Source organism: Pagrus major, chromosome 4, assembly GCF_040436345.1.
Source record: "Pagrus major chromosome 4, Pma_NU_1.0".
Lineage (NCBI taxonomy): Eukaryota > Metazoa > Chordata > Actinopteri > Spariformes > Sparidae > Pagrus > Pagrus major.
In genome coordinates, this window is record NC_133218.1 from 37,776,179 (window position 1) to 37,797,291 (window position 21,113).

Genomic DNA, 21,113 nt, shown 5'->3' on the forward strand with positions numbered 1-21,113 from the left:
GTTCCACACATACATACATACATACATACACACATACACACACACAGATAATTTATCTTTTAATTTGACAGAACTGTTGTTTATCGTCTTGGTCATAACATGCTGCAGCAGAACAATTTTACCTCATTTCTTAGCCGAGAATTTTAAAAAAGCATGCAACATTTATTAGTTTCTTTTTATTGGCTGTACCCATGTATAATGTTATTTCATGTGCATATTCTATCTTTTTGTGAAGGACTATTTTTATGTTCTAAAGGAAATAATTGTGGGATCTGTAAAGATAGATTGGAGAAAAATGTAGTTTAGCTGTCATGTTCTAAATATGGTAAGCTCGACAGTCTCCAGTTTAAAAAAGAAAAAGTCCTTGTATATACACTGTTGGGCCGCCGTCATACACTTCAATTACATTTCACCAACATGGCTGCTTGGTCTCTGTCAAAGTGTCTGACCCACTGGCATCCAAAACATGTTTTTGTTTTGTTTTGTTTTGTTTTGTATTTCCCCCTAGTGCATATTTTTGTCATATTGTAAAGCTTTTAATAAAAAAGGAAACGACCAGAAGTTTTCCAACTGTTTTCTTCCTCCTCTCTTTGCCCGTCTCTGTAGGTCTCATAACAACAAACTACAGTCAGCAGCCTCTTAGCTCCCTCCTAAAATCAAAAAGACAGGCCCTGATTTTAAGTCCCATGGTCCAACCTCCAGCACCTCCACTGCAGGGGCTAAAGGCAGAGAAAGAAAAGCCCCTTTTCATCACAAGTGTCTTGGGACATAATGGCAGAGAAGTCCAGCCTTTGGACCAGGGACAGGGGTGGCCACGGACTGTTTGTCAGCCTGTTTCATCCCAATCAGCCGCTCCTACCGATGCATCCATGAGAGGAAAGAGCCGCATGGGAAACGCAGAGGCAGATGATAAGTTGGCTGGTTGGATGTTCAGCCTGATCTCATGGCAGCAGCAGACTCTTAAAGAGCTGTGTTCACTCTGTAGCTTATCGCTCTTTTGTGTCAGTTTTGATCGCCCAGAGGTGCAACTTTCATTTCATCACATCCTGTCATTTTTTATGACACATACCCATCCCATTAAAGTCCCTGACTCGAACAGAAATGTTCTTAACGTTTAAATAAAAACTGAAATCCCCGGTTTATGCTTCACATGTGGCTAAATGCAGATGCTGCATTCATGTATAGCACAGAGGAGTTAAAGGTGCAATATGTAAGAATTTTAGCTAAAACATAAAAAAAATCAACAGAATGTGAAGAAACAACAGGTTTGATGTTATGTATGTCGATCTATGTATTGTGCTGCAGAGATATCTATTCAAGTTAGCATGCTAACCAGCTCACCCCTAGCCATTTTGTACCTCAAGAGGTGATAGTAAACACCAACACTCCCCCGGTGCTCCAAGCTCCCAGGCAGTGTAAGCTAATATCACAACTTGCTGCACTGTTAACTGAGCTTAGTAGCTAACTTAAGCTACAGTTAGCGTTTACTCTGGTGATATACCTTGATTTGAGTGCGAAAATTTGGCCAAATCTTACATATTGCACCTTTAATTCTTCTTGTATTTAACGACAGTATGTGTGAAAGCAGAAGTTTATTGGTGCTGTAGAAAAAAGTCCCCCAAGCAAAAGAAATAGCCCACTGAAATCAGTTTTTAGATTCATTTTGTCATGTTTTACACACATCTCCACTGCACCCAGTTATTTAAACTATACCCTCAGGTGTGTAGCCCTGCACGCAAGCATGAACCAGCCTCATATTCAAATCTGGCTGTCAGTGGTACAGTTCAGCGTTCATTCCCGATCACAGTAGCTTGTTCCTCAGATGCTCCATTCGTAATAGAAGTTAGATTTCTCAAAAAAAAAAAAAAAGATCAGGAGATGAATCGGATTAGCATCACCACACATGGACATAGACCGCCATCATTTGAGTATTTTAAGGGGTCTTCATTTAGTCTGGGGGCCATGTTACTTTGATGTTAATTTCCAGAGGGAAACACCCAGGACATGGCCTCCCACCCATCACATCCTGCCCCTCTTCTGACCTTTATTCCATTGTGAAGAATGCTAACTAGCTCTGAGCTCCTGTTTCAACTTGACCTTTTATTGAAGGACAAAAAGGTCAAGGAGGAGACGAGACTGTTAGGCCGAGGCTTAACTTACCCACATGTACTGTACCTCCATCCATGCACACACCGTCTTGTTTCTGTCAGTGGCTGAGTCTGTAAGTCTCTCTTCCCCTTATCTATCAGCCACTTCTCCCAGCATATTTCATTGAAGTTGACAGGTTGGCTCACATATGTCTCTCAACTCGCCCTCAAAGCATGGTTAAGTAATTGGATAATGGACTTTTCCACTCAGCATCAACTCAGTTATGTTGCGGTCTGCGGCAGCATGTCTGGGAGTAAACTTTGAGTGGGGACTGGGGAGTCTTTGTACCGTGGGGTTTGTATGAAAATTTTATAGCTGCATTTTTAGCATATTTGGGCACTTTTTTGTAATCCGTGATTATCAGTTTTGTAGGAGGGGAGCAGTCATAAGACACAGTTGTCTTTAAGTTGTTAAAAAACAGTTTGAAATAAAGCAAATGTTTCTGTTTCAATCATAAAATGTTTTCATGTTTGTGTATAAAAGCAGAGTTGAGAGATAATGTAGCTTCTGTCTTCTTTTCTGTGTTTGTGTGTCTTTCACACAAAAGTCTGTCACTTTGTAATCTGATGACGATGTGTTTCATCCACTGTTTGTAATCTCTATTGTATATTATGGCTGTCCAAATATGTAGAGATGAAAGATTTTTAGAGCAGTAGAAACTTTTATTTTTCACTCTTTGAACCAGCAGCTAAGCCCGCCTGTATATTTTAACTGTCTATTTTTTTCTCTTTAATTGAAGTGAACTCTACATTTAGGTGAAATTGCCCTTTATATTAAAAGTGCTGCATATTGTGAGCATAAAGTTTCTGAATGGGGTAGAGTGACACCGTTAACTCTTGTAAAGAGTTGTTCTTTTTTTTGTAAGAAACCAACCACTTCAACATAACTTCTATAATGACATTGCATTTCTTGTATTATTTATTCATATCAATGAAAAGTTCTCAGTTTTTTGAGTAATGTTGAAGAAATGTAACTGCAGATAAAAAGTACTCTATGTTTTTAACAGATTGTGGCAACTCCGAAGAGATTCTCTTTTGTACTTGATAGGACATTTCATCCTAGGTAATAAAGTAATGTTTTTGACACCAGCTTTCAAAAGAGTTGGGTTTTCTTTGACTGTCTCTGTTCATCATACAGACACACTGGAGGAGACCAGTTTTATCTATCCAAGTTTGTTAGTGTATTAATATTCAAGTCTTGCACATTACTTCAATTAAATGTAAATAAATTGGGTGTAAATGAGAGATATAATTGAACATCATCTGTATAACAGTGAGAAGCAATACTGTTAGAATGACATATTTTTGGGCAGACCTGTTCGACTGGCAACAACTTAATTCTGGTCCATTGATCGTTCTGCCAGTCGGCTAATTAGCCCATTAATTGGTTATAGCTGTTCCTAAGCGCACAAATATTCCTATTTCATTTGAAAAAAGTTTGAACCAGAGGGAATTTAGACTACGAGAATCAAACTGACAACCCACTTATAAGATTAAAATGGTTATTTTTGGGTTCTTTTCCTATACTGTTGTATATATGTTTGTTTTTCAAATGTGAAAGTTAATTTTAAAAGCAGAGGAAAAAGGGCGTCCTTTCAGCACATTAAAATTCCAAGCTTTACAAGTCGGACAGAGGAAATGTAAAAGTTCGGCCATCAGCACTTCACTTTTTTCTTTTCTTTTTTTTAAAAATCTTTCCCTTCTAAAATAGTAGTTGAATAGTCCTCCCTTAACTTTTATTGCATCTCTGTCTCTTTCATTCCCTGTCAACTCGACTACTGTCTTTTACCCAAAAAATGCCCCAAAATTCATTCATAATTTATTATCGCCCAAGAGAAGCATATTGAATGCAAACATTGGGACCCGACACTGCACAGATTAAGTAGCTTCATGATGACTTCTCCCTTTGACATTATTACGTTAAATCTCTCTGCACACTTTATAATAAATGTGTAGAAAACAGTTCAAGATTGGGCAAATGCATCAGTTTAAATAATCATGTCTGTAGGGATGGCAATGTTCTGTCAGTCCATCACTTTGGTCCAGACTGAAATATCTCAACACCTATTTGATGGACTGACATGAAATTTTGCACAAACACTCATTAAAGATGATGACAGTGACTTCAGTAATCGTCTGACCTTTCCTCTCATGCAAGCATGAGGTCTACGAACGGTTTTGTATCTCAACAAACTGTTTTTTTCTGCACACATTCAAGCCTCCCGCAGGATAAATTGTAATCAATATGGTGATCCATTGGTTAGCCTGTGCTCTGGTTTATGAACAAATTTGGGCTGTCACAATATCAGAATTTCACTACACGGTTACTGTGTACATCTTTAACTGTGATTACTGTGTGTTTTATCTTCCCTGGATTATTCACATGATATTATCATATGTGTATTATTAACACAGTATCAATATTTTATTTTTAAATATCAAAGTTATCATGAATATCGTGAATATTGGGCACCATCACAAAGGCATTGTGCCTAACACCTTCATGTTCACTATGTGATAATTGTTAATTTGATTTAATTGGAATCTTGTGAGCAGCAGTACGTGCATTATAGTGAATTAAAATCTATATTTAAAGGAAAAGTTAATCCAAAAATGAAAATTCAGTCATTATCTACTAACCCTCATGCCCATGGAAAGTCGGCATGAAGTCTAATCGTCCACAAAACATTTTTGGAGGTTCACAGCAAAATAGTGTTGCAGCATTCTCCTAAACAACTGATGTAGATGGGGACTTGTTTTAAAATGTAAAAAAACAAACAAACAAAAACATCCAATTCTCCAGAAGCCCTAAGATCCCAAATTGATTTGAGACATTATACAAACTCTTGATGAGCGGTTGAGCTCATGCATGCGCCTCAGATGGGGTGCGTGCTAAGACTTTTAGCTCGGCAGCTATTGTGAAGATGTCAGCTTTAAAAATAACATTTTGGGATCTTAGGGCCTCTGGTGTTGTGCTGTATGAGCTGTATGAAACCATTTTATATTTTTTTTATTTGTTTTTTACGTTTTAAAACAAGTCCCCATCTACATCAGTTGTTTAGATAAATGCTGCAACGAGCTGTGAAGCTCCAGAAATGCTTTGTTGACTTTCCATCGAAATGTGGGGGAGTAGATACTGACTGAGTGTTAATTTTTGGGTGAACTTACCCTTTAAGGCCTACACATTAAACAATGTGCTGACTTGATGATGAAAAACGTATAATTACTAACTAACGTAGACACAGTGCACAAAGACTGGGAGAAACGGGGGTCAGTCAGAACCCACAGCTCATTTTTCTCCCAGGGCCCCTAAGTAAGTTAATCCGGCCTTACACACCAAGATCACACCTCAGCTTAACTCTTGTCAATTATCCGGAGCTTTAAGTGAAATGTGTGCATACTTGTGAGCGCTGAAGGACAAGGTCATGCCCCCGAACACACTCATACAAACCCCTCTTGTGATCAAATTTACCAACATGACACATAAAAGCCACCTCCAAGGTTGACCTTTCACTCTCCTCTCACACCCTTCTCCCCGACCTCCCTCTCTACACTCCACACTCAAACCGCTAAGTGAATCCAGAGGCTCGCATGGACGCTGAAAGCACCGCAGATCGCCGCAAGCCCCGAGTGGTTTCAATCCACCACCCCTGCCTCTTTCTATCACTCCCCCCTTGTGGTTTGGGAGCTATCACACAGGAAGCAACTTTAGAGATATATTCCCACCTCCCCCTCCTATCTCCCCTCTTTCGCTCCCTCCTCCTCCTCCTTTACATCCTCTGCAAAAAGGAATGTCCTCCCGCTGCGATAGTAGCCAAGATGTGGAGCGGGCTCCTGTTTCCTGCCCGGCTGCATCTGTTCCCTCCAGCGCTGATCCCAGATAGAGGCTTCCTCGAGCCTGGGAACTGACCGGCCCAGCTGACAGACGGACAGAGGGGGAGAAAAGAGGCTTTAGCCCTGACTGCCTCAACATCCAAGTTCCCAAGTTAGCCTCTCTTGCCGGAGGCCAGACAGAGACCGTGGTTGTTAAACTCTAATTAGAGTGTCTTACTTCAGCGGCTCCTTCTCATGCAATCACTGGGAATGATAATCAATGTTTCAGTCAGTGGGAAGATGTATGTGATAGCATGAATGGAGGGTTGGTTTAAAGACAAATAAATACCTCACGGGGTCATCGAGTACAAAACAAATACACATCTTTATTGGGTTCATGTATAGTAAAGCAGTGTAAGCGTTCAGTGCAAATCTTTTCCCTTTCATAAGAAGCATTAGCTCAGGGTCGTGCTACAATCAAGCCCGGGATTTCTGATTAAATAAGAAGCTATCCCTTTAGAAAGACAGACCCAACAATCCCCTCCCTGTGTCATTTTACATAACCGTCTTTATTTCTCCTCCAGCTCCTTCTTTCTCTGATCCGGCCCTTAAATACTCCTTTTTGAGCATTGGCCTCAACCAGAGGAGAACGTGTTTATGTGTAAGCAAGAGGAGATGTGACGGAAGTCATGTGTCCAGGTGCGGAGAGGATCAGATTCCTGCGATTAGATTTATGGCTTAGTCCCTGCAACAACACACACCCCTCCTCATTCAGCAAGGCCCCCTTTTGATGTCCCAGTCCACCCAGATATTTCATGGTGGACACATAATTAAAGTTAGGAAAATAAGCCGCTCTCATGACAAGCAAAGGTCTTGTGCTCTCTCTTCCCTTTTCGCCCTCCTCCTCCTCCTCTTCTTCCTCCGCTGTGTTTTTTTTGCTGCTTTTTCAGGCCCTTCACTCCCTCCCTTTGGTCCTTGTAACAGTAATAGAGCATTTCCTGCTTGCTGATAACAACCACAGTGACAACATGCACGGGTCCTGAGTGTTATAAAACAATGCTAGTCAGTGCAATTCAACATTTTGCATTCACGTCAATTTAGAAGCATCATCAATTAATCAAAGGAATCATAATTTACATTATGGATTTGTATGATGAAATCCAAGTTTCCTCCATTTCCGAAACTGGCATTATTTCTGAAAAGTCATTATGTTTATATGAAAAATATGTTTTTCTTCAGCATTTTTGTTTTGGATCGAATATTTAATTGTTAAAAATAGACGCATGCTTTGAATTTGATCTTATCTGTACACGCTCACGTGTGCTTGGATTACGGCAAGAATGTCGCAACTGTTTTGGTCACACATGCACCCAAAAATCTGTCGAGTGCGACTGAACAGTCAGTTCAGTCAGTTCAATTTAGGGACTTCATGAACCAGCCATGAGTGAATGAGGAGTCTGAGTGGAGTTGCTGTTCTGAGAAAATAACAAGAGAGCTGAGGGGACACCCTTCTTTGATGCCCCAAACATTAGAAAATGGTGGAAAATCCACTTAACTGAAGCTGCTTGTGTTTTCTATCAAAGAGCCCACAAGTCGTTACGTCAGGAACTTTACAGATGAGAAGAAAAAAATGACCCAGGAATACATCATAGCAGTCCATAAGAAAATAAATACATGCTTTCCGAAAAATGTCTTCTGTCTTGCACAATACTGAGGGGTTAGTTATGATCAGTTCAGGTAAGCTGCAATGTCTCTTCCCCTGCAGCAGGGGGCGATAGTCTTATCTTTGCTTCACCTACACCTGGAGCGGGTGGCCTCCAGGGCTTTCTGGTGCCTCCGTTTGTTGAACCTCTTGACGTAGTTGTTGCTTCGCAGGAGGCCGTCTCCGGGCTTCAGTTTACCCCCCAGTAGGTTCAGGAGGTCAGTGGGAAGATGGCGCCTCCGGTGGTAGATCTGGCCCATTATAATGTATCTGGTCCCTTGGGAACACATAAGGGAAATGTTGAAGTGACTGGGAATAAGTGAACAGAACAATTTTTCCTGTTTACACTAAACAAAGTAGTTGTTGCTGCTTTTGCTGAAATCAGGGAAATAGAATCAGACAACCCACAAGAAGAATTTGATGTCAACTTGTTACAGACACTTTAATCTCTGCACACAATGTGTTTCATAGGTCACAACTTTTGTCTTAAATCTGATCTTAAGCATTTAAAAGGAACTTTAAACACAAAAAAATGACAGCTCCTTGTAGCAGCTTTAAGTTTTAATCAACACCTATTAACTATATTAGTTAATGGATACACTTTCACAGACATTCACACCCAGATGTTTCGCTTTATGTGGCTTTCGAGCAGCCCTGCTACACTCACCGAGCTTGATGTCGGGGCAGGGCTTGCTGCACTTGTAGGTGTCCAGGACCAGAAGACGGACTTTGAAGAAAAAGCTGTCTGGGGTCACATAAAGACGACTCATCTTGTAGAAGCCGTCGCTGCTCACCATCAGTGTAATGAGACGTATTCCTTTGCGCACCACGTCGATGTCGTGAACTATCCCATTGATAGCTGTTTAAGGGACATGAAAAACATATGTTAAAGCAACATTATGTAACTTTTTTTTACCTTCATGTAACAGCTTCAGAATCGTAGGACGTAGTGAGTTTTGTTTGTAGTTAGCACCTACGTTACGTCTGACTAATTGTTACAGACCTGGGATTTGTATTTACGACAGTGGCGTTGCACTCAGAAACTGTAGGGGGCGCCAAATCACACAAACTGCCAATTTCTATATATTGTTGCTTTAAAATGCTGGAAATTCCTGTTTATGTTTATGCCATTATGAAGTTTAAATGTGCAATGTGAATTTTTAATGTGACTGGAAACAGTGGGGAACAGCTAGCATGGCTCTGTCTGAAGGTTACAAAAAGACATCTACTAGCCCCTTTAAAGCTCACAAATTAGAACATCAAATCTTTTTGTTCAATTTATAAAAAACAAAGTGTAAAAATGACCCGTTATGGTCTTACAGAGACAAAGAAGCTGTAATATGTCTATTTGTCAGCTTTGAAGATGCTAATAGGTGGATTTTTCAAAATTGACCAATATGGACCAATCAGTCTCATAAAAATGCCCAAAAATCATCAGCTCACCAAAACATTAAAGTTTTCATTGACTGCATCTTACTTTTGTTTGCCTACATTTGACAAACTCTATCTTAGTCACTCATTGTGTACATACCAAACTCACTGTAGCAGTAATACTCTCTCTCCTCCTTCTCCTTCCTGCATTCGCTCATGCAGAAGGCATCATGTGTGAAGTCGGACTCTGCAGAGAAGAAGACAAGCAGAGGACGAGACAGAGGGATGAGAAGACGAAGAGAAAGTGACTGTCTGTCATGACACGTACGGAGCCAGACTCTCATTCCAACGTCATTAGAAAAAGACAAGGTTGTCATTACAAAACCCAGGCGTTGCATTCCTCCACGTGGGGCAGGAGGAGGTGGTATGTGTGATGCGACCTCATCCGTGTTACATTTTTCCATCGTAATTACAATGTCAGAACTTTCTTAGTTGCTTTGCATTAGTTTCAGTCCAATCCCTAAATGACTGCACGCACAGGGAGACACTGACAGCCATGATTTGAGGGAAGTGGTTGTAATTACTGGCAGAGGATGTTAACTACCAGTGGAAGGGTAGAAACCCTCACTTTCATGTCATTATCACTCTCTGTGTGAACTCTATGAACTTTATCTGTTTGTTTATACGATATTACAGCACGTCTTACTTCTTTTCACAAAAGCATAAACTTTGGCTTTCATTTCTAGGTGTTTTATGGACGTATTTTCAGCCTTATTTAGACAGGAAACCATGGGGACAGAGATGAAGGATGACATGCAACAAAAGTCCCCAGCCGGACTCAAATCAGCAGTTACAGGGTCAGCATGTTCAACCCATCAGCCACAAAAATACAATAATGTCTCATAGTGATGTATAAAGTACAAATATTACCAGAAAAAGAAATCTATGCATTGTTCTATGGATATTGTGGGCAAGGTTTAGCAAATTGTTGTTTTTATTTACATATTCACCGTTAGATTTAAGTAAACTTGGGTGAACAGCAGGGGTGTTTGCTGTGCTCGCCTCCCATTTTCTCCTCTCACTCTATCTTCTCCTCTATAGTATACCACATGCAACACTGCAGTACAGAGTAATAGAGCCCCACTGATACATGATTTTTGGGACTGAGGCTTATAGCGACAAATTTATGTAACAGAGACCAGATATTTTACAGATTAACAATAAACTCTACTGTCTAAAATCACATCAGTGCTCCGGGGAGAAAAAAAATTAAAATCATAAAACAACATTTTGGATAACATATACGCTGATACGATATATCTGTGAAACGTCCAACATCGGCTGATGATTTCAGCTAACTGATATATCGGTTGGGTTCTACACCGATAGTAATAATGACAATTTGTTAAGTGTGAGTAAGATTACATTTGATCATGATTTTTTCCGATGTTGATGCATGGCTGCCTTTTAATAGCATGCCATTTTTCTTATGTATAATTCCTATCTCAATATATTGGAGGGGACATTGGCCCTTTTTGTGGTCAAATGTTCAAAAGAGCCAATTAATTTAGCAGGATATACATTTTACATTGGAAAAAGTGACTAACAGGACAATTGTGTAATATCATATTTTAAAGGTCAGGTCACACACATTATTACAGCAATAAATAAATACTGTGATTTTAAGCATCAAAGGTTTCCCAGATGGCTCTTACATAATTTGATCTTCTGAAATATGTAGTCCCAGTTGGGGGTTTTATAAAATGATACAACTATGTGTACAACTCTGTATTAACACACAGGTCATGCTCTTAGGTCAGGTTACAGTAAATCTGTCCGTACCTCTCCTCAGGATGTCGAACTGGTAAAGCAGGCTGGAGGAGCGCCGGTTGAAGGCGACTGGTGGGCGGCTGTTGTTCCGGGTGGCTGCACCGATACCTGACTGATAGAGACTGGACTTCCCCGGGCGGTTCTCCTCTGGGTCCAGCCGTCTGTTAGGGGGATCTCTGCGTGGGGAAGGGACCGGTTGCTGCGGCTGAGGCTGCGTGTGGGGTGGACCCCTGGGTCTGGAGTTTGGATGTCCCTCTGGTTCACTCTGCTGAGGTGGGCTGATGTTGGACTGGGTGTCCTGGTTGGTTTTCTGCACAGTGCGGTTGTTGTTGTTGTTGCTGGCAGCAGCTGTGGCCCCTGTTAGCAGGGTTTTGGGAAGCAGACCAACATTTTCTCCTCTGGTTTTCTCGCTGTTGTGCTCCATCAGACGGTCACTCTTGGGGGCCTTTTTGCTCTTGTTGTGTGGGCTGTGGTGGCGAGGGACGGGGGCCAGGTCACTGTGCTTTGGCCAGACAGCAGAGGGGAGAGGATGGAGGGTGAATTTGGACTCGACGGTCTTGCTGCTCTTCTCCAGGAGCTCGTTGATGGGCAGGGAGGGCTCTTTGACCAGCAGCCGGCTCTGGTTGCTCGTAGGTGGATCCACAAAGCTGGTCTGACCCTTTTCTATCAGGGTGTACAGCTCTGGGTTGACATAATCAAAAAGTTAAGACTTTTTCTTCATTTTGTTCATATACAAAGACTCTCTGCACATGATGCATTTAATTTACATGAGAACCATGGATGTTCCTTGTAACTTAAAATATCTCATGGTTTAGGATCTTTTTTTGTTTTAATTAATAAAGTATGACAAATGTTTGTGTTTGTACTTCAGCTGGAGGTCACTCACTAACTTTCATCATGAGAACTTGACATTTTATTTGACAGTATGACACTCATTGACCTCAGCATGTCTAACTTGATAAGAATCTACAGCCAGGATATTAAAATCAACCACATTCATAAAAGCCCCCAATCCTTCAAAGTTATAAAAGGTGACAACTGTAACTCATTTAGTATTTTATCTAAATCACATTTGGTAATTGTTTAGGAATAAGTTAATGCAGATAAAATTGCCTCAGATTATTGTACTTTTTGTAGGGTTTATAAAAGATATATTCTTGAAAACTAGTAGAACAACACTTAATAGATATTGTATTGGTGAGATTCAAAGCTACAGACATCCAGTGTTAAACAAGACATAACAGAGTAAGTTGCTTGCGGAAATAATAGACCTAATTTGGGAAAAAGGCAACACGTAACGCCTTCATCAAGATGTACAAAGCTGAGTGATAAAAGTTGCTTTTACTCACCATTAATAACATGCTCCTCCGTCTTGTAAAGAGGAAGCCCCAGAAACAAGAGAAACAGAATAATCCCCATCATCATCCTGGATGTTCAGTGTGGACACACGTTAAGGTCTGCTACAGAGCTGGGATTCCTGGGATTTTTATACGGGCTGCTCAGGAATGAGATGGGATGGGTTGGAACAGGAGGTGGTGGGACGTCCCAAACACAGAAATAAACACTGTGTCAGGACACTCCTTTCATTCATAAATGGATTCTAAAAAGGCTCCCATTGTTGTTTACAATGTAAGAGGGAAAATGTGACTCTGTGCAGTTCTCTGTTGTAGGATTTCAGAATTTTAGGACTAGATTTACGTTCTGGCAGCTGCTGTAAGAAAATAATGTTCAAAATCGTATTGGTTTACTTACTTGTTTTGTTTTCATACGTTTTAAAATTTGGTGGACAATGTCAAATACACTCACATCAACTTCTCATCTTTCTTTGACCTCCATTCATGCCAGGTGGTGACTGTTGACTCAGTGCATTTACAATCACGAGTCTTCACTGCCCTCTGGTGGTCACAACGAGGAACTGCAGAACCTCAATACATCATTCAGAAGGAGAAATTATGGCATAATCACTCTTCCGGCAAATACTTTCAAAATACGGAGGCACAACTAAAAACTGATTACAGAGAACTCTGGACACATGCAGGGCATGCCATCATGATTAAATGGTCTTGTAATCTAACGAATAATTCCTGCTGCTGATTTTTTTTTTATTATTTACTGAATAAGGGGTTTTATGCTGGAGATTATCTGTCATGTTTCCTTTTTCTGCATTCATAGTTATGATTCAGATCATTTATCAATTTACTGCTTGGCTTAATCCAAGTTTTTATCAGTATTAATTTGTAGTTTCACTTCGCTAAATCGACTGGCTGTCTATCCAGGTACATGCAGCATGGTGGACACTGTGGTTTCAGGGCTTTCAGGGCTTTCAGTGCATATTACCGCTTTCCATCGTCCAACTCACTGAGGGATGCGACTTGTACTATAGCCCTGAAAAGGAAGCTAAATGCGACCCAGATGGGACTCGAACCCACAATCCCCAGCTCCGGAGGCTGATGCCTTATCCATTAGGCCACTGGGTCATTACGTAGCTTAACTTGAAAAACAAGCATTTTGAAAACAAAAGAACAAATAATAATTGACTACACGGCGTGAGTATCAACATCTACTACTGATTTACAGATTGTTAAGAATAGCATATGTTGCCGTCAGTACCATAGGTATTTCAAACATGGCTGCAATTGTCTATAATGAGAATCAGCAGTCGGCTCAAAACGATGCGAGAGTTTTTTCTCGCGATACTTTCAGTGGTTGCCTTTGACAACGGTTGCGTTGTCGGAGCTTGTTTTTTCACCGTGGGGAACTAACGGACCAATCAGAAGTCAGCAAAAAACAGGGCGGTATATAACTGACGTCACGGGTATTGTAGAAAAAATCGCAAGTTATCGCCAACGGTAAGCGCGTCGTACATGCTCTGTCCCTTTATGTACTTGTTAGACAAATGTATCGTGATTTAATTGTTTAAGTTAATGATTTTACGTACAGTGTGTGTGTATCTTCCGTGTTCATGGATTTCAGCCGAGTTGATGGGTGTTGGTTTACCAGACAGGCTCCGCGTGCGATGGGCCACATGGTGTTAGATAACCGGCTTGGCTCCAAGACAGGCGAACAGTTAACCGTTAGCTAAGCTAGCTAATATGACGTCTGCTAGCTAGCTAACAGAAAGTAAAACCGAGTAAAGCCGCCAAAGTAGACATTTTTACGATCGTTGATTTCTGTCATATTTTTACAGGGAGTGTCTTCAACATGAGTGGAATCGATAGTCTCGCTCAACGGTCAGGAATGTCAGCTGCCAACGACAGCGTAGATCGACTCAACCAGTTCAAAAACAAAGGGAAAGATGCCACTGTAAGCTCTTGTCAGTAACAACCAGCATGCGACCATTAATTATGTAACATCGCTGATCCACATATAAACATGTTGCTGTCACGCCTTTCGACTTCTACAGGAGCTTAGGCGCAGGAGAGCGGAAGTCAACGTGGAGCTACGGAAAGCAAAGAAAGATGATCAGATCCTGAAGAGGAGAAATGTCCAAAACCTTCTGGACGAGCCAACCTCTCCTCTCCAAGAGAAAGATGCACAGGTAGACCAAGCAGTTGAGCTCTGGGTCAGCTCTACTGCCCCTCTCACACACTAGCTACTAGATTTGGCGGGGAACAGTGAACTGGAGGCACTAAGGAGGGTTAAATCCAGCTGATGTCCGTGTGTTTTCTACATTTTATTATGTCTTTTATAATGTATGGCTGTGATATATCTACCTCCATGCAAACCACTGACACTTCCCTGAAAGTGTCTTGTCTAGTTGAACCTCAAAGGCTGACATCGAAAGGTGTCTGCCCCTGCATTTTGTCAGTGGCCAAAGGTCAATTGGACACTTAGGATAGTTAAGTGTCTACATAATTATAACAGTGTGAAGGTTTAACCACTTCCTTTTAAAGTACTTCCCAGCTGACTCTCATGGTGCTATGAAGGTTTTGAGCTTTCATGATGTACAAATAGTCTCAAAAACCAGGATAAAATCGGTTAGACTGGGTAGCTCTCTGATCTGCGTGTTGCTGGTCCTGTAGCCCTGACCTAAACATATAGCATGCATGTTGAGGGTTATTTTTAACTGCTGTGTTTGACCCTGGTTTACTGGGCAGATAAGTAATCCTCTTGTGTTTCTGTTTGCACAGCCTCCTCAGTACTGGTCTGTGGAGGAGATTGTCGTTGGTGTGAACAGCCAGAATCTAGATCATCAGCTGCAGGCCACACAGGCAGCCAGGTAAAATCATTTTTAAAATAACCTTAATTAAAGAGTTTTGTGTTCCTGTCTTGTTACTGTGGTACTTTATGCTAACACACAGTCTTTATGATGAACTACGTTGTGGATCAATATCCCCTGTATTGCCAGTCGAAGTTACCCTAACCATGTTTTTTCTTGATATACAGGAGGCTCCTCTCCAGAGAAAAGCACCCACCGATTGACAGCATTATTGATGCCGGCCTCATCCAAAGGTTTGTTAGTTTTCTGGCAATGTCTGAATGCCCTCCCATCCAGTTTGAGGCAGCTTGGGCCCTGACCAACATCGCCTCAGGTACCTCAGAGCAGACCACTGCAGTAGTGGAAGGAGGGGCCATCCAGGCCTTCATCTACCTAGTGACTTCTCCACACCCGCACATCAGCGAGCAGGCCATTTGGGCCCTGGGAAACATTGCAGGTACTGTTGCCTGACTAGCTCAACATCTCTCTGTTTTTGAGTTGGTTGTGTTACTTCAATTGCTGCATTACGACATCATACACTGTTACAAGTGGTCAGCCTTTTTGCCTCAACAGTTGTGATCTTTTTTTTTTGCTGTTGTTGCTGTGTGTAATTATGCTTTCTTTGTTTTGTCTGGAAGTGTTGCTGCTCTATGCAGGCTATAATACTGAGTGAATTTTGAAACTTTAAAGTGTGTTGTCGAGTTCATTATCCAAAGGTGAATTATGCAAGGTAATAAGGAACCTATGGTCTATCACAGTAAAATATAGATCATTGTGAGAAAAAGCTCTGACATATTATGGTAACTGAATAAAATGCTGAGGCTTTAAATGTAGTGCTTGCTCTCTGAAATGCTCAACCAAATGATGCATTATTCTTGGTAACTACCCACAGTCACTTTATGTAATTTTCATTTTGCACTGCGGACAGGTAATAAATGTCTTCTCCCCCACAAATTTAGGTGACGGATCCAACTACAGAGACCTAGTGATCAAACATGGCGGTCTCCAGCCACTTCTAACCTTGCTTGCTGCCCCCGACCTGTCTGTGTTTCCTGTAAGTATCCATCAAACACTGCACTGCTGTTTTTAACAGACATTTTTGTTTTTCGATGGCAAAGGCCCTATTAAAACCTAGTATGTTGTTTCTGGATATACACATCCAAACTGTCTGGGTTCAGAGAAAGACTTCTGTTCACACTTGGCACAAAACGCAAAGACAAGGCAGCTGTTGGTAGATTTGTCACATCATGAATACTCAGCAGAATTAACTAGACTCTCCTTTAGTGTGATCAGGAGTATGTGTGAGACCAGTCAAAGTACATTTTTGTTCACCTGAGACACATTTTAGCACCAAGTGTCTAGAGCCTTATCAGGCTGGCATGTGGTCTGAGGCTTGAAGAAGCCTTTAGCAAGCAGCAGGAAGTTTGTAATTGTATTGTGCTTATGCACCTTTTAGAAATCTTATTCAGGAATTTAGTAATTTACTGGAGTTATTCATCACACACAAATTGCACAATAGCTCCAACTGTTAACATTTATAAAGCCTTTATTGAAATTGCAGTTGTAACAAAAGATGTATTTATTAAAAGTCACTGAACTGATCCCGAGACCCTGGTGTCATTTTGTTTGGTCATTCAGTTTTCAGCTAATGTTTAGATTTGCTGAAAACTGAACTTGCTCTCCTTTTAGAGAGGTCTTTGAACTTTGCTTACAACTTTCATGTTTTGACGCTTTGATGTTCTAAAATAACTATAAAATGACTTTTCACCCACCATGACAGTCGGGCTACCTGCGCAATGTCACCTGGACGCTGTCCAACCTGTGTCGGAACAAGAACCCGGCACCACCTTTGACGGCGGTGCAGCAGCTGCTTCCAGCCCTGGTGCGCCTCCTGCACCACGACGACAGGGAGGTTCTGGCTGACACCTGTTGGGCAGTGTCCTACCTAACCGACGGCTCTAATGAGAGGATAGACGTGGTGGTGCAGGCTGGCCTGGTGCCCCGCTTGGCACAGCTGCTAGGCTGCGGGGAGCTCTCCGTTGTGGTATGTGGTGTTGAGTTTGTTTACATCCAAAGTTAATGTTGGTTGTTACATTTGAAATGGCAGTCAGTGCACTGTCTGCAGTGCTCATATTCAGTTAGTACAACATATAAATTTAAAGTAATTATCAAAAGACTAACATGTCATAAGGATCACCAACATCACTCCTCCTCCTAAATACTACAGATAATTGACTTGCTTCCCCTCAATTCCCAGACTCCAGCTCTGCGTTCACTTGGCAACATTGTGACTGGGACAGATGAGCAGACCCAGTGTGTGCTGAATGCAGGAGCTCTAACGATGTTCAGTAACCTACTGCACCATCCAAAGCCCAACATCCAGAAAGAGGCAGCCTGGACATTGTCCAATATCACTGCTGGCAAGGAATCCCAGATCCAGGAGGTCATCAATGCAGGCCTGATCCCCATCCTAGTGGAGGTCCTCCAACAGGTCAGAACACAGGAGCATGCAGAAAATATGGAGATTTATTGATTCATAATAAGTCAAACTATATTTCATTGAATAGTGTGGGGATTCTTTTCCCTACATTTTACCTTCCTTGAGCATCAGACAGCCACAGGGCAGCACCTGGGCTCCAACTCCAGTTCTGAGTCTTGGAGTATTACTAATATCTAACTTAGTTATATTTGATTGTGTTTTCTTTTGCTCTGCTGCATCAACTAAACGACAACTTCCACTATTTACATTCAAGGTGTTTACTAACCAGTCACAGAGAACTGGCCTAACCTGATCAGCACAGTTACTTCCCCCATCTTTTCTATGACCTGCTGTAGATGCACTGTTGGTATTTTATAAATAAGTAACAATACTTTTCTGAGTCACTATTTAAAGATGATTTCATTTTTATTAATGAGGGATCATTTAGTATCTCTAGTATATCTCTGCACTTGTCTTTAGTCTAAAACATCAGATGTCATTTGTGTTTAGGGAGACTACAAGACCCAGAAGGAGGCAGTTTGGGCTGTCACAAATTATACCAGTGGTGGAACAGTGGAGCAGGTGGCCTACCTGGTCCATTGTGGTGTGCTGGAGCCTCTGCTCAACCTGCTGACAGCCAAAGACAGCAAAATCATCTTGGTCATTCTGGATGCAATCTACAATATTTTACAGGTACGCTTCTAAGACCCTGTTGCTTTCTTTGCATTGGAGTAGCTCAAAGCAAGTTTGTCTTCCTAGTGCAAACAAAGTACTGCAGTAACACAATGTGCCATGTGTCAGCCTGACTAACATTTCAGGTCACCTCTGAGGTCGACTGTAGAGCCATTCCATTCATCTCAGTGGATTGTGTAAATGTTTGAAAATCAGCATGCACACAATCTATACTCGATTAAGTTGAAGGAAATGAGTCACTGTAATTGTTACACAGTACCTGCAACTATTGCTGTCGAGGTTATTTGATCATTATGTAGCAATGTAGTTGTAAAGTAAAATTGTTGTTGTAACATAAACTTAATCAAATCTTTTTTTTAACAAACCAAAATAAGAAAGTAAGAAAAACGCAAAAAAAACACTGCACTACAGTAAACTTCTACGCTCAAGCATATTTTCCACTACATCACGCCAAATCAATAGACTTTCTTCTTTTTTCCTGATAAGAGTTTTCTGGGTAGAAAACATGTTTCGTGACCAGCTTTTTCAGATCCTAAATGTGCCTTCTTTCATCATCTCATCTTATTTCACATGAAAAGAATAAAACATGCAAAAACACTGGCATAAGGGACTTAAGGGTTAGTGCTTGTAGGCAATATAACGTGGCAACATAATAATTTTAATACATTTAAGAGACGTTAGCCTCTAACTGTACCCTTCCAGACTCTTCTGTCTGCACACTTTTATTTTCAAGTCCTGGGGAAATGGAGATTAACCCCACGGGTTTCAGAGATCAGGAAACAGAATTTAATAGAATTTAATCTCAGTCACATCATAGATTGTATGAGGCGGATGGATTGTTGACAGTCACAGATGAAAAGGGATGGTCACACATCACAGGAGGGAACTATTAGTCTTATTGTTTTTTTTAACTTTCTCCACAGATGGCGTACAAAACTGGGGAGCATGAGAAACTGGGCCTAATGATTGAGGAGTTGGGTGGTCTGGAAAAGATTGAGGCACTGCAGACCCATGACAATGAAGCTGTCTACAAGTCCTCTCTCAACATCATAGACAAATTCTTCTCTGAAGATGTAAGTGTTCCTGATAAGGGAGTTCCCCATCAGATGAGTCGTGCAGAAATTACAGCTGGATTCAAATATATTAGTCCACGAGTGAAAGTGAGGCATTCAGAGAATTTTGGAGACTGGTTGAAACAACGATGACAGTGATCAGCGCCACTGTTGAAATGTCAAATTCTTGAATGACCACAGCTCAGTGTGATTTGGATAGCTTGTTTCAGTTATGATATTAACCACATCCTTAAACAAGTCAAGCTGAACGCAAACATGGGAAGAATTACAAGACTGGCAGAAGAAGTATGACCACACTGTCAGTTATAATATGATTAATTGACAGCAGTCTTGGCAGAGCCTGCAGGGTGGCACAAGTGGAGTGCGATTATTCTTTGCTACTCACTGTTGCCAAAGGCTAAATGTAAGGTGGTGGTGTAACATACGGTAGCCTAAGATTTGTCTTTAATATAATGACAGTGCATATGTTAATGTTTAATGGATGTTTTGTTTCTCAAAGTACTCAAAATAAAAACAGCCTTTTGCGTACGTGATCTGCAGTTAATGATACTCAATTGTCGCAAACCCTTTCTTAGCTGACAGAAATTGTCCAAGTCTGCAGAATCTGTTGTAGTCCATAAAACCACCCCCATAACACGCTTAGACTTGTTGAATCCTCTAATGCTTTTCTGTTTCCCTGCTTTTTTCAGAATGAAAATGATCAGTCCGTGGTCCCAGAAGCCACTGAAGAGAGCTACACCTTCCAGGTCCCTAACGACCAAAGCACTTTCCAGTTTTAACCTGTCCAGCTTGCTCTTTGTAACATGGAAAAAAAAGAACATTTCTTGTTGATATTTTTGTATTTTTTTAAAAACATTTCATCCTTGTACATAACAGTACAAGGACAAAACATCCCTCTTTTAAAGAGATATTTGTAAATAAATGTCCATCATGCATATGTTTTTTTTGTGTGTGTTTCTGATATAAGCAGCCTCTGAACAGGTAAACCTACTACAGTTACTTGGTAAAAGGAGTGAATGAGCGAGATGTTAAGAATGACTTCTTATGGTAAAGAGGGAGTGGGAGCTGATTCTGCGTCCATGTCACCACTAGGTGACACTGTGCTTATTCTCTATGCTTGATGTGTGCCTGCATGTTCTAGGGATCCTGTTGTGTCTATAGTACTTTGTAAACTATTTTATGAATGAAATCTGGGTTTCAATACATTCACAGTATATACAATACGTGTATATGCTGTATATGTGTATATTCCTGCTGGGTGCAGGAAAGAGCAGAACAAGTAGACTCAAGAGCCTTCATATCAAGTCATTTTCACCACTGAAGGTCTACATCCACAGTAGCTAAATCTCATTATACTTGGTGGCCTTATCGTGTAGACATTACGTTTAACGTGTGTATATGTATACAGACACAGCTATCTTACAATGCATAAATGAGCCCCCCAGACGCTTTGACGCTCACTTCTGCAATCCCACCGCTCTTAACTAATTCAACTCTTACAGACTGATTAATCAATATTGATGATTAGAAATTCAAACCACTGAATGGTTAGTGCACTCTATGCGACCACAGAAATTCTTTAGGTCGATCATGTCGACATAAACTCCATCAAGCTGTCCGGATTAAGGATGAATAAAGATGATTTAAATATTTTAAATTTAAAAATAAAATCACCGGATCATATTTACCGCTGCAATCAGATATTATCAACTATAACCGTCTAAAAACAGCGTGTTTCTTTAGTTGGTGGATGGTAACGCACGATGTGGGTGTTTTAATTGACAACAGCCGGGAATAAAGATGCGTT

At 40.9% G+C, this 21,113-nt stretch overlaps 3 protein-coding genes and 1 non-coding gene across 5 annotated transcripts in view; 2 read left to right on the forward strand and 2 right to left on the reverse strand.

Moving 5' to 3' along the window:
- LOC140994554 (nucleosome-remodeling factor subunit BPTF-like) overlaps window positions 1-3,236 on the forward strand; it is a 44,046-nt gene extending 40,810 nt beyond the window's left edge. For both annotated transcript variants that reach the window (XM_073464247.1, XM_073464248.1), the window contains one exon: window positions 607-3,236. In XM_073464247.1, coding sequence (XP_073320348.1) covers window positions 607-643 — 37 coding nt within the window. In that variant the 3' untranslated portion in view covers window positions 644-3,236. The remainder of the gene's footprint in view (window positions 1-606) is intronic.
- A 4,515-nt stretch (window positions 3,237-7,751) lies between these two features.
- LOC140994317 (uncharacterized) lies at window positions 7,752-12,288 on the reverse strand. Its single transcript, XM_073463888.1, has 5 exons — window positions 12,213-12,288; window positions 10,876-11,544; window positions 9,194-9,280; window positions 8,330-8,521; window positions 7,752-7,939 (listed from the first exon to the last, which is right to left on the reverse strand). The coding sequence occupies exons 1-5, from the start codon at window positions 12,286-12,288 to the stop codon at window positions 7,752-7,754; spliced, it is 1,212 nt and encodes a 403-aa protein (XP_073319989.1).
- A 979-nt stretch (window positions 12,289-13,267) lies between these two features.
- Window positions 13,268-13,340, reverse strand: trnar-ccg (transfer RNA arginine (anticodon CCG)). The gene has a single exon. It is a non-coding gene; the product is annotated as a tRNA-Arg (tRNA).
- Window positions 13,341-13,645: 305 nt separating this feature from the next.
- Window positions 13,646-20,241, forward strand: LOC140995276 (importin subunit alpha-1-like). Its single transcript, XM_073465252.1, has 11 exons — window positions 13,646-13,712; window positions 14,051-14,166; window positions 14,267-14,401; window positions 14,994-15,082; window positions 15,250-15,518; window positions 16,021-16,115; window positions 16,842-17,105; window positions 17,319-17,552; window positions 18,051-18,233; window positions 19,157-19,306; window positions 19,996-20,241. The coding sequence occupies exons 2-11, from the start codon at window positions 14,065-14,067 to the stop codon at window positions 20,083-20,085; spliced, it is 1,611 nt and encodes a 536-aa protein (XP_073321353.1). The 5' UTR covers window positions 13,646-13,712; window positions 14,051-14,064; the 3' UTR covers window positions 20,086-20,241.
- The last annotated feature ends 872 nt before the right edge of the window (window positions 20,242-21,113 follow it).